The sequence below is a fragment of the Mauremys reevesii genome, linkage group 9 (assembly GCF_016161935.1).
Source record: "Mauremys reevesii isolate NIE-2019 linkage group 9, ASM1616193v1, whole genome shotgun sequence".
Taxonomy (NCBI): Eukaryota; Metazoa; Chordata; order Testudines; family Geoemydidae; genus Mauremys; species Mauremys reevesii.
The window spans coordinates 50008651-50028408 of NC_052631.1; the positions used below are offsets into that span (position 1 = coordinate 50008651).

Consider the following 19758-nt stretch of genomic DNA (forward strand, 5'->3'; position numbering starts at 1 on the left):
CTCCCTCAAGCCAGATGCTGGAAGGTTATGTCACTGATGACTGGAAGGAGGGAGATAATGAACCTGGGTCACCTACCTCTTGGGTGACTACCCTATCCGCTGGGTGAAAAGTTATAAGGGGAAGGGAGGGCAGCAGTGGACACACCCTCACCGCCTCCTCCAGCCATTTTGTGAACGGCTGAAACTGTTTGTGTGAAATCTGCAAATGGTTTTGTGGCATCTGTCCAAACATTTTTGCCAATTCAATAATGACTAATCCACAAACCAGCTATTGATCAGAAGTACGGAAGGGGAGATCTGAACACACACGGCCAAATCCTGCAGTCCTTCCACCCTGTTCCCTCCGTCTGAGTGAGTCAAACTGCCACTGACGCCAGGGCGAGCTTTGCCCAAGTAAGCAGTAAGACCTTCAGGATTTGGCTCACACAATGAGTCGATGACAAGGGAGGGTTCCTCGTTGTAAAGGAAGCCAGCCAACAAATGTACAAACCCACTAATAATTATCACTGAAGAGTCACTGAAAACTAGGGAGGTATCTAAGGGCTGGGAACTACAACATGGCAATATTTTACTATGAAGGAGAGAAGAAAGATCTTGTCAATGACTGACTGACCAACTACCCAACCAAACCAGCCACCCAACCCAACCCAAACCATCCCACCCTAGTAAAAGAACTGAACAAATATAAAGAGAGACACTGTGGCCAATAGACTCCTGAGCAATAGGTGGCAACGCCTTACACTAAATATTGTTGGGGTAGCTGAATCACCATAGGTCCTAGGAGCCTTACTCATGGCCAATGAGCCCTTTGTGCTCGGAGCTGTACAAGCCCCATACATAACTCAGGAGAGAAACAAGGTGGGGGAATAATGTCTTTTATTGGATCAGTTTCCACCAGTTTCCACCAGTTTCTTGGTGGAAGGTAATTGCTTTCAAGCTTGACCCTTCCACCAACAGAAATTGGTCCAATACAAGGTGTTACCGCATCTACCTTGTCTCACTCATATCCGGGGACCAATGTGGCCACCACAACACTGTAAATAAATCATGCCAGACAAGCAGACCTGCCGGAATTGGAGTTACAGGATTAGTGGGTGAAGGGAGATGGGTGGGGCGGTAACTGAATCTCAGCAGAGCCTCGGACAGGCGTTGGATGTAGCAATGTATCTGTTAGGATGCTTTCACATAGTCATAGCCATTTGCCATGTTCTAGCGGGCGTTATTAAGAGCCAGATCAGGGGCTGAGGGCTGGGACAGTACCTGATGGTGACGGATGAACACTGGGCCAGTCTCTTTCCAGCACTCTTCAGTCCGGTGTAGATCTGCCCCATCTCCATCGCTCCCTCGAGACCCACCACTTCCAGGAGCTGGTCACTGAGGTCTGGGAGGAGAGAGGGGAAGACAAAACAAGGGAAAGGTGGGTTTACAATAAGAAGCGCCACAAGAAAAGAAAACACAAGAAAAGATTCCTGGCCAGGTGACTCAGGCAGTTGACATCCAAATGTTGTCTCTTGTTCATTATTGTCTCTTCCCCAGTCCCTCCTGGTTTCCTGCCTTGGCCACGCTTAGAGGAGGCAGGACTAGATCCAGGAGCACAGTGCCTCTGAAAAAGCCTAAGGGGTGGTGGTAGAAACCAGCTGAGTGTGCTCTCCCAGTGTGATGCTGGGGCAAACGGAATCATCGCAGAGGAGTAGCGAGGTGGTGCTACCTCTGCATACAGTGCTGGTGAGACCATTGCACAAATATGGAATCCAATTCTACTGGCCGCTCTCCAAGAAGGATGTTGAAATGCTGGAAAGGGGACAGAGTAGAAGCTACAAGACTGATCTGAGGTCTAGAAAACCTGCCAGACAGTGAGCTGCTGAGGGTACATCTACGCAGGGCTGGGGAGATAGAGTTTTCAGCTTGGGTAAATATATCTCCGCTAGCTTTGATTGAGCTAGCATGCTAAAAATAGCAGTGTGCCCACAGCAGCACAGGCAGCGGCTCAGGATGGCCACCTGATCACAATCCTGTCCAACCCGCTGAGTTTGTACTCGGGTGCCTAGCCCAAGCCGGTGCCTGTGCTGCCACGGGCCATGCTGTTATTCTTAGCGAGCCAGCTCAAACAAAGCTAGGGTGAGCGTGTCTGGGCCCATCCCTGGGGAATCTGTGCCAATGGTTATTTATTTCACTTATCAAAGATACAGTTAAGAAGTGACTTGATCATGGCCTTTAAGTACCTACACCTCTTGTTCAGCTCTGCTGGGAAGAGGCTCTGGCAGTGGAGGGAGGGGCTCTAAGAGGAAGGTGCCAAGAGAGGGAAGAGGGAGGCAGAGAAGAGAAATGTTGAGATAAGAGACGAATGCTTGTTTTCTGATTAGACTAGACAGTGCTGTGGCTTGTTTCTCTGATCAGTGTCTCCACATAACAGCACCCCCTTTGGAGTGGAGGCCCCTTGTCCTCAGCCTGTGGGGTGCGCTCAGCGATCTCAGACAGCTCCTTTCCTCAGATGGGAAGAGAACACAGATTTCCCCCAACAGAATGCAATGGCCCAGCCTCTCTGCCCCGGTTCTGGCCACTCTGGATTTGGCCAGCAGGGAATTCTCCCGGCATGGGGGAACACTGAGCAGGTGGGCAGTAGCGTTGCCAGCTCTTGCACCAACTGCCCTTCTCCCCACAGTGTGGAGGATGGGAGGGGTTAATTGGGAGCAAGGGGGCGGGTGGAGCACAGCTGCACTCCATCATTTCTCACATGTTGCGTGGTCCCATAGGGACCACAGGCAGCTGGCAGTGGTTAGAGCAGTCCCTAAGCGGCTCTAACTTAGGCTGAAGGGCTGGGGTTGGGGCAGACGAACTATGAGAATCAGGGAATGTTACTTGCTCTCTGAAGGCCCCCAAGCATATCTTGGTACAGTGGAGCCATGTGCTCTCAGCAACCTGCCTTGCTAAGCTAATGGGCTGATGCATTTTGTACCAGTGAGAGCTTTTTTAAGGGGTGTGGTTCACTCTTCGATCCAGTCCTACGAGCTCCAGTAACCAGCATGGTCCCAGGTGCCAGATCACCGTGCCAGGTCCATGTTTGATAGGGTGTGGCTCAGTCTTCAGGCCAGCCACAGGCAGAAGGGAGCATATTTCCCTGTTGTGTCTATGTGGGTCTCTGAATGCACTAAGGAGACCAAAAGGATGTCAAGGCTGGGACTCTGTTCTGCAATCAGCAGCCAGGAGCCCTCGATAGCTGAGAATCACTGCTGTCCAAAATACAATCTCCACCTTGAACATGTGGCCTACGCTATTTGTTCCTGGATATATGCCCTTGCCTTTGGCTGCATTAAAAAGCATGTTGGCTTGCGCCCAGCTTACCAAGTTGTCCAGCCTGCTCTGCGTAACTGCCCTTAGCATTATTTATCACTCCGCTCAGCTTTGGGTTAGCTGCAGATTTTACCAGCAGTGAGTGATTTTGTATTTCCTCCCAGTTCATTGATCAAGAAGCTGAACAGCAGTGTGGCAAGAACAGCTCCCCGGGGGAAACACCCTCACTGGATATGATTCCCCATTAACAGTGACATTTTGATGTTGGGTAGAGATGGATATTGATATCAGTGGTATGGCAAGGCACAGAGAAGCCCTGCAGGATGCAGCTACATGGCATCTCCCTGGCTGCGGGCAAGAGGAGATCATCCAGCATACCAACAAGTGCCCTGCCTGCACCATGCCCTGGGCTGAAGCCTGGCAGAGGAGTGCAGGGTCTGCGTTAGCCTCTCAGGCTGCTTGCTTACAAGAGGCTGTTCTGATACTGGGCAGCCATTGGCAAAGTGCCCAGGAAGAGTGGGTTCATTGAATAGCCAACTTAGTACCAAAAGGTCGCACTGGGTAACTGACTATAAATAGGGCTGGGACAGGATGGTCGGAGAAGGATGCAGACGGACGGCAGTCTGCCTAGGGCAGCAGAGTCCAGTTACGGAGCAGAAATGGAAGAGTTCAAAGCTGCAAAGCTCTCGCTTTGTTTCTTTGGCTGGGGCAGGAGGCCCCTGAATGGAGGTAACCAGTGGATTTGGAACTCTCCAGCCTGACCCTGTCTGCGTTTCATTCATGCACAGTCTGAAAGCTCAGTCACATCCAGGGTGTCCTGCCTTCCCCCCACAGGAATCACACCTGCACCAATGGCGCTCATGAGCTCCTCTTGCCCAGGGACGGGCCACATGATACCAAAGCTGGAGAACCCTCCTCAGCAAGGTTCTCCTGATGACCTTGTGCCTTTAGTTGCTGTTCAAAACACTGGCCCATCTCAACTGGGAAAGTGGATTGTGTTTTAAAAGCATCTTTGTAGCCGCACGGAGAAACAAACAGCGACAGGCACTCACAGAAACAGGCTGGTCAAAGAAATCCAGTAGCGTCGTTACGATAACTCCTGAGTGCTAGAGAACGCTCTGCACTGCCTTGTGCTGGGGACTCCCCATGGGGGCTCACAGCCCCACTCTGCTCCCTTTGCAGGGCACGTCTCACTCCCAGCACAGCTTGCTCCCATACCACATGCTCCCTGCAGCTCCAGGATAGGGAGCGTGACTGGAGCACACTGAGCTCCAGCTGTCTCTGCTGGGGACCTCTGCCAGCCCCCTGGCTGCTACTACTGTTTACCATTAATGTTGCCCAAGGCAATAGGCATTCAAATTGTGGGTTGTCCACTGGCCCAGATGTGCATCCCCTCCTGCCTTACAGGCCTGGTTCCTGGGAGACTGGTGAGTCAAAGAGAACCACTCTGCAAACATCCCGAGGGCTGGTCCATCACACCAGGAGGAACAGACACTCTTTTGCTTCAATTGTTCTCCTGAGGCAGCTTCCTCTCAGCCAGATGGCTGGCGTTATCCAGATGCACAACACCATCGAGCCAGTGACCTCAGGCACCACCCTGGTTTTGGAGCTGGGAACCTACTAATGGAGTAGTTGTGAGTAGGTCTATTAATATCCTCGAGGCTGGCAAACCTTTGTCATTACCGACTCCATGGTCTCTCCAACAGACACGAGTGCAAAGATGGATTTCACATGGTGTATCCTTAGCCTGGAGGTGAGAGCAGGTCTTCTGCAGGCCAGTTTTCGCCTCCTGTAGCACTTGAACCTTCCCTAGCCAACCAACAAGGTATGACGAGACGCGAAGTGCCGGGATGTTTGGGTGAGCGACCATGATGATCACTGGGTATGTGCTTGGGGGGGGGCAAAAGAAAAGCTGACCAGTAACATGCTGTACTTGTAATGATCCTGTCTTGGGCAGAAATGAAGGAGCTGCCTGTGAGCTGGCCTGAGGGACATGTGGTTATAAGTGTTCGGTCCCATGGGGTTGGAGATCAGGTGCGACTCTAGACGTTTCGCCGCCCCAAGCACGGTGGCATGCCGCGGGGGGTGCTCTGCCGGTCACCAGTCCCGCGGCTCCAGTGGACCTCCCGCAGGCGTGCCTGCGGAGGGTTGGCTGGTCCCGCGGCTCCACTGAAGCCGCGGGACCAGCGGACCCTCTGCGGGCATGCCGCTGAAGGCTGCCTGCCTGCTGTCCTCCCGGCGACCAGCAGAGCGCCCCCCGTGGCATGCCTCCCCAAGCACGTGCTTGGCGTGCTGGGGCCTGGAGCCACTCCTGTTGGAGATGCTGCAGCTGAGTCTAAGGGCACTGCTCTGAACTTGCATCTGGGGACCAGGCTGGAGAGTCCTCTGGTATGTAAGCTTTCCCACGGCAGAGAAGCACTGTCCGGTGGGAGCCTTATGAGCCAGAATCCACTTGGGCATTTGGCCAACAGGAGATCCATCTGCCTGAAGTTCACCAGCTGGGCCAGTGAGGATGGGGAGCCATGGCTTCCATCATGCTGATGGAAGGATGTGCGCAGAGGCAGATTGCTATTTTGTGGGGCCCTGGGCCAGAGCAAGTGGGGGTCCCCTCCCCACCCCTTCCACCTCCTCGCCACTCCCACCCAGGTGCTTCTACTTGGGAAATGGGGTTGGGCAAAGAGGCTTGCCTGCTCTCCCTCCCCAGGCTTGGCTCTCCTGCCAGGGAAATGGGGTCAAACACAGAGGCTTGCCCTGCTTCGCCCGCCTGCCTGGAGCTCCTGCCAGGGAGTGGGGTCAGGGCGCAGGGGTTTGTCCCAGTCTCTGGCAGGAGCACCAGGCAGGTGGAGTGGGAGAAGCCCCTGTGCCCAACCCTGCTCCCCAGCAGGAGCCCAGGGTGGAGCAGGGGTATGGCGCCAGAGCGACCATTTTTCCGGGGTCCCCATGGGCATGGCCCCGTTCGCCCAGTGGCTAATCTGCCACTGGACATGCCCCAGCATCACCAAACAAATGTAGGCAGCCTAGCACCTTTCTAGGGTGTTATTAGGTTTCCGGACTGATAAGAGGTTCATCTGTTGGAAGAGTGACATCAGTTATTTAGAGATTTACCAATCTACCATAGAAAAGCACCTGTCCACTGCTCTGAGCACCCATGGAAATCCCTTAATAAATGACCCACCAATAACACCAAAATCACATAACTCAACACCAACATAACCCAAATCACCAGGCGTCTCCCCACATCACTCCTGGCCAGGGGCGGCTCTAGAAATCAGGCTGCCCCAGGCAGCGCGGTGTGCTGCGCCGCCCTTCCTCGGTCCCGCGGCGGGTCCCCTCTTCCCGCGGCTCCGGTTGAGCTCCCGCGGCAGGTCCACCGGAGCCCCGGGACGAGCGGACCTGCCACAGGCATGACTGCGGGAGCTCCACCGGAGCCGCGGGACCACGGCACCCGCCGCAGTCATGCCTGCGGCAGGTCCGCGGAAACAGCGGACCTCCCGCGGGCACGGCTGCGGACGGTTCGCGGGTCCGGCGGCTCCGCTTGAGCTGCCGCAGTCATGCCTGCGGGAGGTCCAGCCGAGCCGCGGGACGAGCGCCCCCTCCGCAGTCTTGCCTGCGGCAGGTCCGGTCGTCCGCGGCTCCGGTGGACCTCCCGCAGCCTGCCGCCCCCTAGATTTCGCCGCCCTAGGCACCAGCTTGTTTTGCTGGTGCCTAGAGCCGCCCCTGCTCCTGGCAGGCCATACCCACCACCTCTGGCCATGCAGAAAGGATGGGGTGGGGCGAGTGGGAGCACCAGCCCAGCACAAGAAAATATCCTCGATTCCAGCTTCGATCCACCACAGAGCTTGAAAATACATTTCTGGCGTGGCCTTGCAGGTTGCCAAAGTGTGGATTAGTGAGGTTCTGCTGAATGCAACCACATCCCACTGCTGGGACTCATTAGACCGTTTGCCTTCTCCTTGTGGAGCAAGTGATGCAGAATATACTGTTCTCAAATGTCAAATTAAACCATTTTGAAAATGGCAAAATGTTCCCGATTAACAAAATGACACTATCATTAGGGTATTAGAAAGACAGGTGAGTGAGGTAAGATCTTTTATAGGACCAACTTCTGTTGGTGAAAGAGACAAGTTTTTAAGCTACACAGAGCTCTGGGAAAGGTACACAGAGTGTCACAGCTACATATAAGGTGGAACAGATTGTTTAGCATAAGCCATTAACACATATTGTAAGAGACCATTCAAGGTGAAGTGGCCAGTTAACAACCCCTCCAATCATAGAACAAAAAAAAGGAGGTTAGTGGGTTACAGACTGTTGAAACAAGCCATAAATCCAGTCTCTTTATTAAGACAATGATTTTTAGGGTCTAGCAGAGTTATGAAATTAAGCGCTCAGGCTCGTCTTTTGAAGGTGTTGTGCAGGTTTCCTTTGAGGACAAGGACTGACAGGTCAGATATCGCTTTGTGAGAAGTCCACCCCCACAGGTGATGTGAGGTTTGTGTCTTTTATCATTTTCCTGTGTGAGTTCCTTCAAGAACAAAGTGATTTGTTTCACCCACATAGTTGTTGTTGGGGCATTTAGTGCACTGGGTGAGGTACATCACCTTGGCTCTCTACTATAATTAAGAAAAAGAATAGAAAGTAAATATTTCAATAAAAAAACTCCAAACCGGATGAAATACTCCATTACCAAGGTAGTGGAGGGCACTGTACGATTGTCCTGTTGACACTTTCAAACCTTGCAAGGGCCCAGGCAGGGCCGGCTCCAGGCACCAGCATTCCAAGCTGGTGCTTGGGGCGGCAAGCTTCAAGGGGCGGCAGTCCCTGTTGTTTTGCCCCCAAGCAGCGCGCCAAATTGCCGCCGCAGACGGCGGGGGCAGTCTGTGTGCCCTTAGGGCGGCACGTGCATTTCCGCGGTGGCGGCAATTTGGCAGCAGCTTCTATAGCTGTCCGCGGCGGCTTCAGCTAAACGTAGAAGCTGCCGCCGAATTGCTGCCGCCGCAGAAACGCACCTGCCGCCCTAAGGGCACATGGACTGCCCCCGCTGCCTGCGGTGGCAATTCGGTGCACTTCTTGGGGCAGCGAAAACTGTAGAGCCGGTCCTGGGCCCAGGGAATGTCACTTAGAAGTAGAACTGCTCAGATTTTTTTGTCAAAACACCTCTGTGTCAGAATGTGGCATTTTTACTAAACAGAAATTTGTCATAAAATTGTACCAATTTCAATGAATTTTCCTGAGAACATATTTTTAAACAATTTTTTGGGAAATTTTTTTTAAGGAAAATGTTGATATTTCATTCACGATTTTATTTTATGAATTTTTCACTTTTTGTATTTTTTATTATTTTTACATAATGACATGTTGCATCATGTAAAGCAGTGGCTCTCAACCTTTCCGGACTACTGTACCCCTTTCAGGAGTCTGATTTGACTCGCATACCCAGAGTTTCACCTCATTTAAAAACTACTTGCTTACAAAATCAGACATAAAAATACAAAAGTGCCACAGCACACAGTTACTGAAAAATGGCTGACTTTCTCATTTTTACCACATAATTATAAAATAAATCAACTGGAATATAAATATTGTACTTACATTTCAGTGTATGGTATATAGAGCAATATAAACAAGTCATTGTCTGCATGAAATTTTAGTTTGTACTGATTTCACTTGTGCTTTTTCTGTAGCCTGTTGTAAAACTAGGTAAATATCTAGATGAGTTGATTTTACCCTCTGGAAGACCTCTGAGTACCCCTCGGGGTACATGTACCCCTGGTTGAGAACCAGTGATGTAAAGCATGTCCTACTATGTCATATTCTGTACAACTAGTACTGAGGTGTCATAAAGATAGAATATAATAGTTGAAATAGTCTATTTCTCTTTTTTAAATCAGTAAGAGCAACTGCTACTTACTACTGTTTGTCTTACTCTCGAGATCATATTTTCATTTCCTGTTTGTGTTATAATGAAATATTTTGACACTTTGAAACAAAATAAGATAAGCACTTAGAGTACTAATTCGTGGAGCAGCTGTTTTCAGTATCCTTGTGTTAGCCTGGAATCATTTTGCTAGGAGATTGAAAATACTTGCTCGTCTAATGTCATGTTATGCACTACTACCACCTGTCATATCATTAAATAAAAATAATATAAAAATGAAAAAAACATAAAATAAAAATGGAAACAAAATTTCAAAATTCCAAAATGAAAAATTTCAAAGCAATAACTTCTGGCATTTTGATTTCCAGGGAAATTTGAAAATATTTGTCTGCATTCCAATTTGGGAATGAAAACAAATTTCAAAATATCCCACAAAACAGAAATTTGGAGTTTTGACCATCTCTTCTTCGAAGGCTTACCATTTAAACTCACAAATGGTTACAGTCAAATGATTACACTTCAGTCGAGTCAGATATTACCTGCAGCATCACCCATCTAGATACTGAGAGGCCAATGCCACAAATCAACATTTAAAAGAAAAGAAAAGACTTATCACAACCCAGAGCATCTAATCCAGCATGATATTCTAGGTGATAGAATTCCCAATCAGAGACTAGCCTAGACAAGCAGATACATTAGGTCCTCTCATTTACTGCTCCAACAAAGTTCCCATGTTCAATAATCCCTCCCTCCTACTGGTACAGAAATTCTCAACATTTTACAAGTTTATTGAACAAAAATACCTTAGATCTCTGACAAACAGATGGATCAGTATGGATCAGTAATTGGTTAAAGATAAGAGACAAAGGGTAGGAATAAATGGTCAGTTTTCACAGTGGAGAGGGGTATATAGCAGGGTTCCCCAAGGCTCTGTACTGGGACCAGTGCTGTTCAACAATATATTCATAAAAGATCTAGAATAAGGGGTAAACAGTGAGATGTCAAAGTCTGTAGATGATACAAAACTACTTAAGATAGTTAAGTCCAATGCAGACTGCGAAAAGTAAAAAAGGGATCTCACAAAACTGCGTGACTGGCCAACAAAATGGGAGATGAAATTCAAAGTTGATAAATGCAAAGCAGTGTACTTTGGAAAACACAATCCCAACTATACGCACAAAATGATGGGGTCTAAATTAGCTGTTACCACTCAAGAGAGAGATCTTGGAGTCATTGTGGATAGTTCTCTGAAAACATCTGCTCAATGTGCAACGGCAGTCAAAAACACGAACAGAATGTTGGGAATCATTAGGAAAGGGATAGATAATAAAACAGAAAATATCAAAAAGCCACTATATAAATCCATGGTACGTCTACACCTTGAAACACTGTGTGCAGTTTTGGTTGCCCCATCTCAAAAAAAATATATTAGAATTTGAAAAAGTACAGAGAAGGGCAACAAAAATGATTAGGAGTGTGGAACAGGTTCCATGTGAGAAGAGATTAAGAAGACTGGGACTGTTTAGCTTGGAAAAGAGACGACTAAGGAGGGATATGATAGAGGTCTATAAAATCATGACTGGTGTGGAGAAAGTTGAATAAGAAAGTGTTATTTACCCCATTCACATAACACAAGAACGAGGGGGTCACCCAGTGAAATTAATAGGCAGCAAGCCAAAAGTATAATTGGGTTCCAAAAAGAACTAGATAAATTCATGGAGGATAGGTCCATCAATGGCTATTAGCCAGGATGGGCAAGGATACAACTCCATGCTCTGGGTGTCCCTAAACCTCTGACTGCCAGATGCTGGGACTGGATGACATGGAGTGGATCACTCAATAATTGCCCTGTTCTGTTCACTCCTTCTGAAGCATCTGGCACCACCCACTGTTGGAAGACAGGATACTGGACTAGCTGGACCAATGATCTGACCCAGTATGGCCATCCTTATGTACTCCTTGTAATGATTCTGAACAGGCAGGTCCAGGGCCAAATGGGGCTAGAAATCATTAAGAATTGCTCAGTGATGGGGATCTCGGTAGATGTTGGGCCACTGCTTCCCTGCTCTTCCTCCCACAAACACCTATTCCCCCTAGAGCTATGGAGCAGCACAGACTTATGCTCTGGTGCTCTGGCTACTGGTGGCTGCACTGCGTCAGGCAAAAAGACAGGGCGTAAAGCTGGCTGGGGGGTGTCAGGCTTGGATTTTCCCAATCTTTTTCCAACTCATCCTGAGTGGCAAACTGCCCTGATGATTGTGTTCCACCTTGAAGGCTTTGGCCACATGAGAGTCTGGCTGGTTTTGTCTGCGAAAGCTTTGAGTTCCACCAGCCAACTGGCCACGTGATGCTGCTAATTCCCCAGCAGATGCCTTCCCAAATAGGCCTTTCCCTCCCCAGTTCATCCTGTGCCAGAAGCTATTACCAAGCTCTTCCAGAGATCCCCAATCTGAAGTTTATAAGACAATCTCTTCTGCAACTAGCACTGACAAAACCAACACCCTTCCCCCATCCTTCCCCCCCACAGGGACTTCAACATGATTAACATCTATGTTGTCTGGATCCCCTTGCTCAAAACTGGCTTCCTTGAATCTTCTCAATTAGTTAAAATTATTCCCTCCACTCACCACAGCCCATTCATGGCAAGGACCTTTTGAGGACTATAAAGGAGAGGGCACTATTGGGCTCATAATGGAAAACAAACCTAGAACATAACATAAGAATGGCCATACTGGGTCAGACCAAAGGTCCATCTAGCCCAGTGTCCTGTCTTCTGACAGTGGCCAATGCCAGGTCCTTCAGAGGGAATGAACATAGCAGGCAATTATCGAGTGATCTATCCCCGGTCACCACTCCCAGCTTCTGGCAAACACCATCCCTGCCCATCCTGGCTAATAGCCATTGATGGTCCTCAGCTTTACCTCGGCAGGGGCTCTCACCCACTTCTCCAATCAATGCCTTTATGAAAGCTAGCAGAGGTGAGACTTCCTGCAAAAGGAAGAAACATAAAGGCTATTGCAGGTGACCGCCACATCGTGGCTGGGCTGGGCTTAATAACTCTGCACTTGCTTTATTATTTACAGCACTTTGAGATTACTGGCAATCGTAACATTGCCTCATCTATTGTCCCAAAGGCAGATGTTCCTTTCAAGTGTGGCACATCCAAGCAGAGTGAAATGGCTCCCTGTTTGTTTTGTTTTATGTCAAGCAACCCCCAAGCCCCATGGGCTCAGCCCCGGGGCAGACCTGGGGCCAGTGACTTGGAGCGACAGCCCCAGCCCATGTTCTTACAAACCATGCCGAGTTGTTAGTCTGATACATACAGACTATCGTTCCTAAGAGTTATCCCGGGTGCACACAGCATGGGAGGGGCTCTCGCATACATAGCTAGCACTAATCTCAATCAAGAAATTGTGCTTGGGGGAACCTTTTGCCTTGCAGCTAGGGGCAGCGGCATTGGAAGTAGACTGGTTGGTAGTTTGAACAGAGGAGCTCTGCCATGGTTTGGAGAGTCAGTGGTATACCTGCGGAAGTTCTGCTGCAGGGTCTTCAAACCATGATTGGAAATGCGCTCTCATATTGTAAAATGCAGTAAGTTAGAGAAGACTGTCAGTAGACAGGGTTCACTGAATGACCCAGTGCCTGGAACAATCCTTATTTACAGAGCATTATCCAAGCGCTCTGCAAACTGAATAATTAAACCTTACAACCAGGGCCAGCTCCAGGCACCAGCCCAGCAAGCAGGTGCTTGGGGCGGCCAATGGAGAGGGGCGGCACGTCCGGCAATTTGGCGGCATGTTCCTCAGTCCCTCTCAGAGCGAAGGACCCGCCGTCGAATTGCTGCCGAAGACTGAAGCGGCAGCTGTAGAGCTGATCGCGATCGCGGCTTTTTTTTTTTTTTTTTTTTTTACTGCTTGGGGTGGCAAAACCCCTGGAGCTGGCCCTGCTTACAACCCCCTTGCGAGATAGACCTAGGGGACGGATATTGTCCCTTTTACACACTGGTAGGCCGACCCATTCAAGAATCTTGCTCAAAGGCAAACAACAAGCCAGTGGCTGGGTTGAACTAGAACTTGGGGGCTCCCAGCCTCACAATGAGACACAGGGGCGGCTCCAGACCCCAGCACGCCAAGCGCGTGCTTGGGGCGGCATGCCGCGGGGGGCGCTCTGCCGGTCGCCGGGAGGGCGGCAGGCGGCTCCGGTGGACCTCCCGCAGGCATGCCTGCAGAGGGTCTGCTGTGGCCGCGCGGGACCAGCGCACCCTCCGCAGGCACGCCTGCGGGAGGTCCACCGGAGCCGCGGGACCAGCGACCGGCAGAGCGCCCCCCGCGGCATGCCGCCCTGCTTGGGGCGGCGAAATATCTAGAGCCGCCCCTGATGAGACACTAGCTGCTTCTATGACACAACACTAACAAAGACCCTATTAGTTTCAAAGCTTTTCCAAGCCTCAGTTCCCATCTGCCTCTGACCTGGTCAAATTAAGAAAAGCCACCAACTCTGCAGGTGCAAGTGAACCCATCTGGGCCCCACTGGTGGTGTGGGATGAGTGATGAACAAAGGCAGGCTCCATGTTTACTTCAGCATAGAGTCACACTAATTATGTGACTATGAAAATGGCAAGACTTATTGCTGCTGAGGAGAGCCATGGGAGAGCAGGGCAGTCAGGGACTCATTAGCCCAACCAGCTAATCCTGGAGCTTTTAAAAACGTCTTGTATTCCCAGAAACTGGGCCAAATAATCACTGTTCCCCTGAGTGCCTTCTGAATTTGTTACTGATATTTGTCAAAGGCCTCTGGAGGCCATCCAGGCATGTACGCAAATGATTCAGATTCTGCACGCTCATGCCAGCGAATGGTGTCAGGAAGGCAATGCTCACCCCAGCCAGCGGTGGTGCTGTCCGAGACTCAGCCCCTCCCCATGTACTGGAGAAGGCTTCCCCCATGTTTCACAGGGAAAGTTCAAGGCCAACCCCCAGACAGAAGCAGGGGCCGAATCGATTTCCACTCCCAGTCAGTGAGCTGCAATGGTCCCAACTGGGCCTCGGGAGCAGAAAAACAGGAAAGGCAGAGCGACCTGAGCTCTCCTGGCTCACAGCTGTCATTTTGTTCATGCTGTGTATGCACCCATCAACAGCAATGATCTCTCTAGAGGGTTCTGCTTCCCCTCAGCTTGGCCAAAACCCAGCCAGTTAGTTCCTTGAAGCTCAGCAGCCAGATCCAAACCCTGAATCCACAGGGGGGCTGTGAGCAGAGAGAGGCAGTGGCTGAAATGGAGTCCCATCATGCTGCCTGCCCTGGCAGCTGCTCCCCCACACACATTCCACATCATTTTCTTTAACAAATCTAGTCACTCAGGAACACCAGCACACAATCCTCCTCCACAGCAGGCGGTTGGACAGGTAGCCTGGGGACAGAGGCCAGTAACAGATGCTTTCAAGGAAGATCCCTGAAACTGCACAGACTCATAGAACCACAGGGTGAGAAGAGACCGCAAGGGTCAGTTAGTCTAACCCCCTGCCAAGATGCAGGATTTGTTGTGTCTAAACCTGTGGTGGGCAACCTGTGGCCCGCGGGCCCCATGTGGCCCATCAGGGTAATCTGATTGCGGGCAATGAGACATTTTGCTGATGTTGATCATCCGTAGGCACGGCCCCCCGCAGCTCCCAGTGGCCGCAGTTCACCATTCCCAGCCAATGGGCGCTGCGGGAAGCGATGGTCTGCAAGGACGTGCTGGCCACTGCTTCCTGCAGCTCCCATTGGTGGGAACAGTGAACCGCGGCCACTGGGAGTTGCGGGGGGCCAGGCCCCATGGACTGTCAATGTCAGCAAAATGTCTCGTGGCCCACAATCAGATTACCCTGATGGGCCGCATGTGGCCTGATGGGCTGCAGGTTGCCCACCACTGGTCTAAACCATCCAAGACAGATGGCTATTCAGCCTCCTTTTGAAAACCTCCAGTGAAGGAGCTTCCATGACTTCCCCTAGGCAGTTTGTTCCATTGTCCTACTGTTCTTACAGTTAGGAAGTTTTTCCTGAGATTTAATCTAAAGCTGCTTTGCTGTAGTTTGACCTCATTGCCTCTTGTCCTACCCTCTGTGGCAAGAGAGAACAACTTTTCTCCATCTTTCTTATGGCAGCCTTTCATGTATTTGAAGACCACTATCATGTCCCCCCTCAATCTCCTCTTTTTCAACTAAACATACCCAGTTCCTTCAGCCTTTGCTCCTATGGCTTTCATTCCATCCCTTTGATCATCTTTGTCCCCCACCTTTGGTCCTTTCTGGTTTCTCTAAATCATTTTTATACAGCAGTCACCAAAACTGGACACAGTACTCCAGCTGAGGCCTAACCAGGGCTGAGTAGAGCGGTACTATCACATCCCATGACTTGCATGTTAAACCTCTTTAAATGCAACCTAACACTGCATTTGCTTTTTTGCAACAGCATCGCATTGCCGACTCATGTTGAGGTTGTGAGCCACCACAACTCCCAGATCTGTCTCAGCCATACTGCTGCCAAGCCAGTTATCCCCCATTCTGTATTTGTGCATTTGGTTTTTCTTGCCTAAGTGCAGCACCTTACATTTGTCCTTGTAGAATTTCATTTTGATGTCTAGAGCCCAGTTCTTCAATTTATCAAGATCAATTTGAATGTTAGCTCTATCCTCCATAGTGTCTGCAACTTTGTGTCATCTGCAAATTTGATCAGTATGCTCTCTATTCCTACATCTAGGTCATTAATGAAGATGTTAAATAACACCAGACCTAGAACAGATCTCTGTGGAACCCCACTTGAGACCTTCTTCCAATCTGACATCATTCCATGAATATCGGGGTAGCCGTGTTAGTCTGTATCCGCAAAAACAACAAGGAGTCCGGTGGCATCTTAAAGACTAACATTTATATGGTCATAAGCTTTTGTGGGTAAAAACCCTCACTTCTTCAGATGCATGGAGTGAAAGTTACAGATGCATTCCATTAATAGTTACTCTTTGCCTATTATTTATTATTATTTGGTATTATTTATTATTTATTTTACAGTAGCACTAAGATCAAGTTCCCATTGTGCTAGATGCTGTACATACACATAGCAAGAGACATTTTATCAATCCTACCAAGTCCTAGATTTCAAAGTTATCAAGTGGCAGTGAGTTCCAGGGGGTAATAGTGTGTTGGGTAAGAAAGCATTTTTGATCAGTTTTGTATTTGCCACCTTTCAATCACATTGAATGTTCCCTTGTTCTTGTGTTATGAGTAAGGCTACATTTTAGTCATGGGTATTTTTATTAAAAGTCATGGACAGGTCATGGGCAGTAAACAAAAATTCACGGCCCGAGAACTGTCCATGGCCTGATCTACACTACGAGTTTATCTTGAATTTAGTAGCGTTAAATCGAATTAACCCTGCATCCGTCCACACAACGAAGCCCTTTACTTCGATATAAAGGGCTCTTAAAATCGATTTCTGTATTCCTCTCCGACGAGGGGAGTAGCACTGAAATCAACACTGCCATTTCGAATTAGGGTTAGTGTGGCCGCAATTCGATGGTATTGGCCTCCGGGAGCTATCCGACAGTGCACCATTGTGATCGCTCTGGACAGCAATCTGAACTCGGGTGCACTGGCCAGGTAGACAGGAAAAGCCCCGTGAACTTTTGAATTTTATTTCCTGTTTGCCCAGCGTGGAGCGCTGATCAGCACAGGTGACCATGCAGTCCCAGAATCAAAAAAGAGCTCCAGCATGGACTGTACGGGAGATACTGAATCTGATCTCTGTATGGGGAGATGAATCTGTCCTATCAGAACTCCGTTCCAAAAGACGACATGCCAAAACATTTGAAAAAATCTCCAAGGCCATGATGGACAGAGGCCACAACAAGGACACAACACAATGCTGCGTGAAACTTAAGGAGCTGAGACAAGCGTACCAGAAAGCCAAAGAATCAAATGGACGCTCACGGAGGGAGAGGCGACTGACGACTGTAGCTATCCCACAGTTCCCACTCTCCGAAAACCATTTGAATTCTGGGCTGAGCTCCCAAAGTCTGAAGGGTCAAAAACATTGTCGCAGGTGGTTCAGGGTATATGTCGTCAGCCCCCACCCCCGTGAAAGCAAAGGGAAAAAAATCGTTTCTCGCCTTTTTTCAATGTCACCGTATGTTTACTGGATGCTGATGGCAGACGCTGTGCTGCAGCGCTACACAGCAGTATCCCCTTGCCTTGCCTTGCCTTGCGGACGGCAGACAGTACAGTAGGACTGGTATCCGTCGTCATCGTCCCGTGGGTGCTCCTGGCTGGCCTCGGTGAGGTCGGCTGGGGGCGCCTGGGCAAAAATGGGAATGACTCCAGGTCATTCTCTTCTTTAAGTTTTGTCTAATGGAGATTCAGTCCTGCCTGGAATATCATGGCAGCTGGAGGCTTCTGCCTCAGGCTGCTCTCCCAGTCAGCAGCAGTGCGCGGTCACGCCTACCCCAGCTTACCCCTTGCTACCAGGGCTCACAATCAGATACTTAGACCTCTACATTTTGCTGCAAATAAAAAAATTAAGCTGCCGTTTAGAATTGTCCCCCAACATACATATCCTGGGACATTTTGTATTTTACCAGTGTCAACCAAAGGCCCACATACAAATGGAGATTCAGTCCTGCCTGTGCTTCTATCCTAGTGCTTATCACAGATTCCCATTTTCAGCTATAGGCTGAGCAAATGCAGAATGGTGGTTCACTCTACTTTGCTGTAAGCCAACCGCCCTCCCCTCCCCCTTTGATCTCTGCTTGCAGAGGCAATAAAGTCAGTGTTGTTTCTTATTCATGCATTCTTTATTACTTCATCACACAAATGGGGGAGATAACTGCCACGGTAGCCCAGAAGGGGTGAGGGAAGCAACAGGTGGGGTTGTTGCAGGGGCACCCCCTAGAATGGCATGCAGCTCATCATTTCTGCGGGATCTCTGAGGCTCTGACCCGGAGTGGCCGTTTGCCTCTCTGGTTCTTTAGTAGGCTTGCCTGATATTCTAGCAGGACTGACTCTCCATTAGACAAAACTTAAAGAAGAGAATGACCTGGAGAGTCATTTCCATTTTTGTCCAGGTGCCCCCGACTGACCTCACTGAGGCCGCTAGGAGCACCCGTGACTGCAGCAGACGGTACAGTATGACTGGTAACCATCTTTGTCAACTTGCAAAGCAGCAGACAGTACAGTAGGGCTGGTAACTGTCTTTGCTAACTTGCAAAGGCAAGGGGATGCTGCTGTGTAGCACTGTAGGCCGGGGGGCTCCCCATGCTGCCATGAGCTCTGGCTCCACAGCTCCCATTGGCCAGGAACCACAGCCAATAGGAACTGTGGGGGGCGGTGCCTGGGAGCACTGGCAGTGCAAGGAGCTCCCCTGGTCCCTCCACTTGGGAGCTGCAGGGACATGTCAGCCGCTTCTGGGAAGGAAGCCCCTCCCCCACTCCCCCGTGGTAAGCACCACCACGCACCCCAACCCCCTCCCCCCATCCTGAGCCCCCTCCCACACCCAAACTGCCCCAGCAGTGGCTGGTGTGGCTGGCCCAGGGGCTGCCTGATCTGTTCTGTCAGTCCCAGAGTCAGCCACTGCAAAAGTCACGGACCCCCGTGACAGACATGCAGCCTTAGTTATAAGACAGGAGGAATAGGAGCACTTCTCTCTCTCCTTCCTATTGGCGTGTGACGATAACACATTAGAGACCGTGGGGTGCACACACCTGACTCCGTATGGCTCCAAGTTATAAGTACAGACATGCCACTAGGGCTATGCTACCAGCATCCCAATGAAGAACACGGCATTGAGTGCAGTGCTGAGGGAGCTCCAAGAGGCAGCTCAGTCTGATCACCCAGAACAATGGATGACTCACTGGATAACAATGGATGGTCAGATCACATTGGGACAAGAGTTACAGAAGCAGTTTCTCAGCATCATTGCTTCTCGGAACAGCTAGTTCTAGATGCAGGTTATTTAATGCTGAACTCTGGCACCGCACTACTTTCTGGGCTTTTTCTCTCTGATCTCAACCTGTCCCTTTTCCAGCTGCAATTTCTGCCCTACACTTTACTGACTTCAGAGACAGCTGTATCTCCCTGACACCTGGACAAAAGGTTTTGTCTGCCTCTGCTGCACCTTGGCACCCAGTGGCTCTCTCCCAGCTCCTACTTAAAATAATCCCACAAAGCCTTGCTAGTTTTCTGTGCATGCCCTTTGGAGTTACTTGCATTACAGTGGAACCCACCCCTCCTGTAGCTGCTCTCTCTTCCCGCAAACTCCCCAGTGGTTAGTTAATTTACCCCCCGCCCCTTCATACCATCTTCTCCTTTGCACATTGGGGCTCTGAAATTCCTCTGTCTTCCTAGCCCTATGGAAGCTCTTCACAGAGCCCTACCACAGAAGACCTAAATGTCACCTTCAGGAACAATCCCCGGCCTCTCCCTATGGTTAAAGATTTGGCTCTGAGATATTGAACTGCAGCGCTATCCCCACCGGATTTATGGGCTAGCAGGACTAGTAGTTAAGCATATGACTCAATTCATATCTAGTGAACGCACACAATCTGCGTTATATAATAATCCCCAATTCGT

At 49.8% G+C, this 19758-nt stretch overlaps 1 protein-coding gene across 5 annotated transcripts in view; it reads right to left on the reverse strand.

Moving 5' to 3' along the window:
- DGKG (diacylglycerol kinase gamma) overlaps positions 1-19758 on the reverse strand; it is a 193108-nt gene that overhangs the window by 7315 nt on the left and 166035 nt on the right. For all 5 annotated transcript variants that reach the window (XM_039488563.1, XM_039488562.1, XM_039488561.1 and 2 more), the window contains one exon: positions 1261-1381. In XM_039488563.1, the coding sequence (XP_039344497.1) occupies positions 1261-1381 (121 nt within the window). The remainder of the gene's footprint in view (positions 1-1260; positions 1382-19758) is intronic.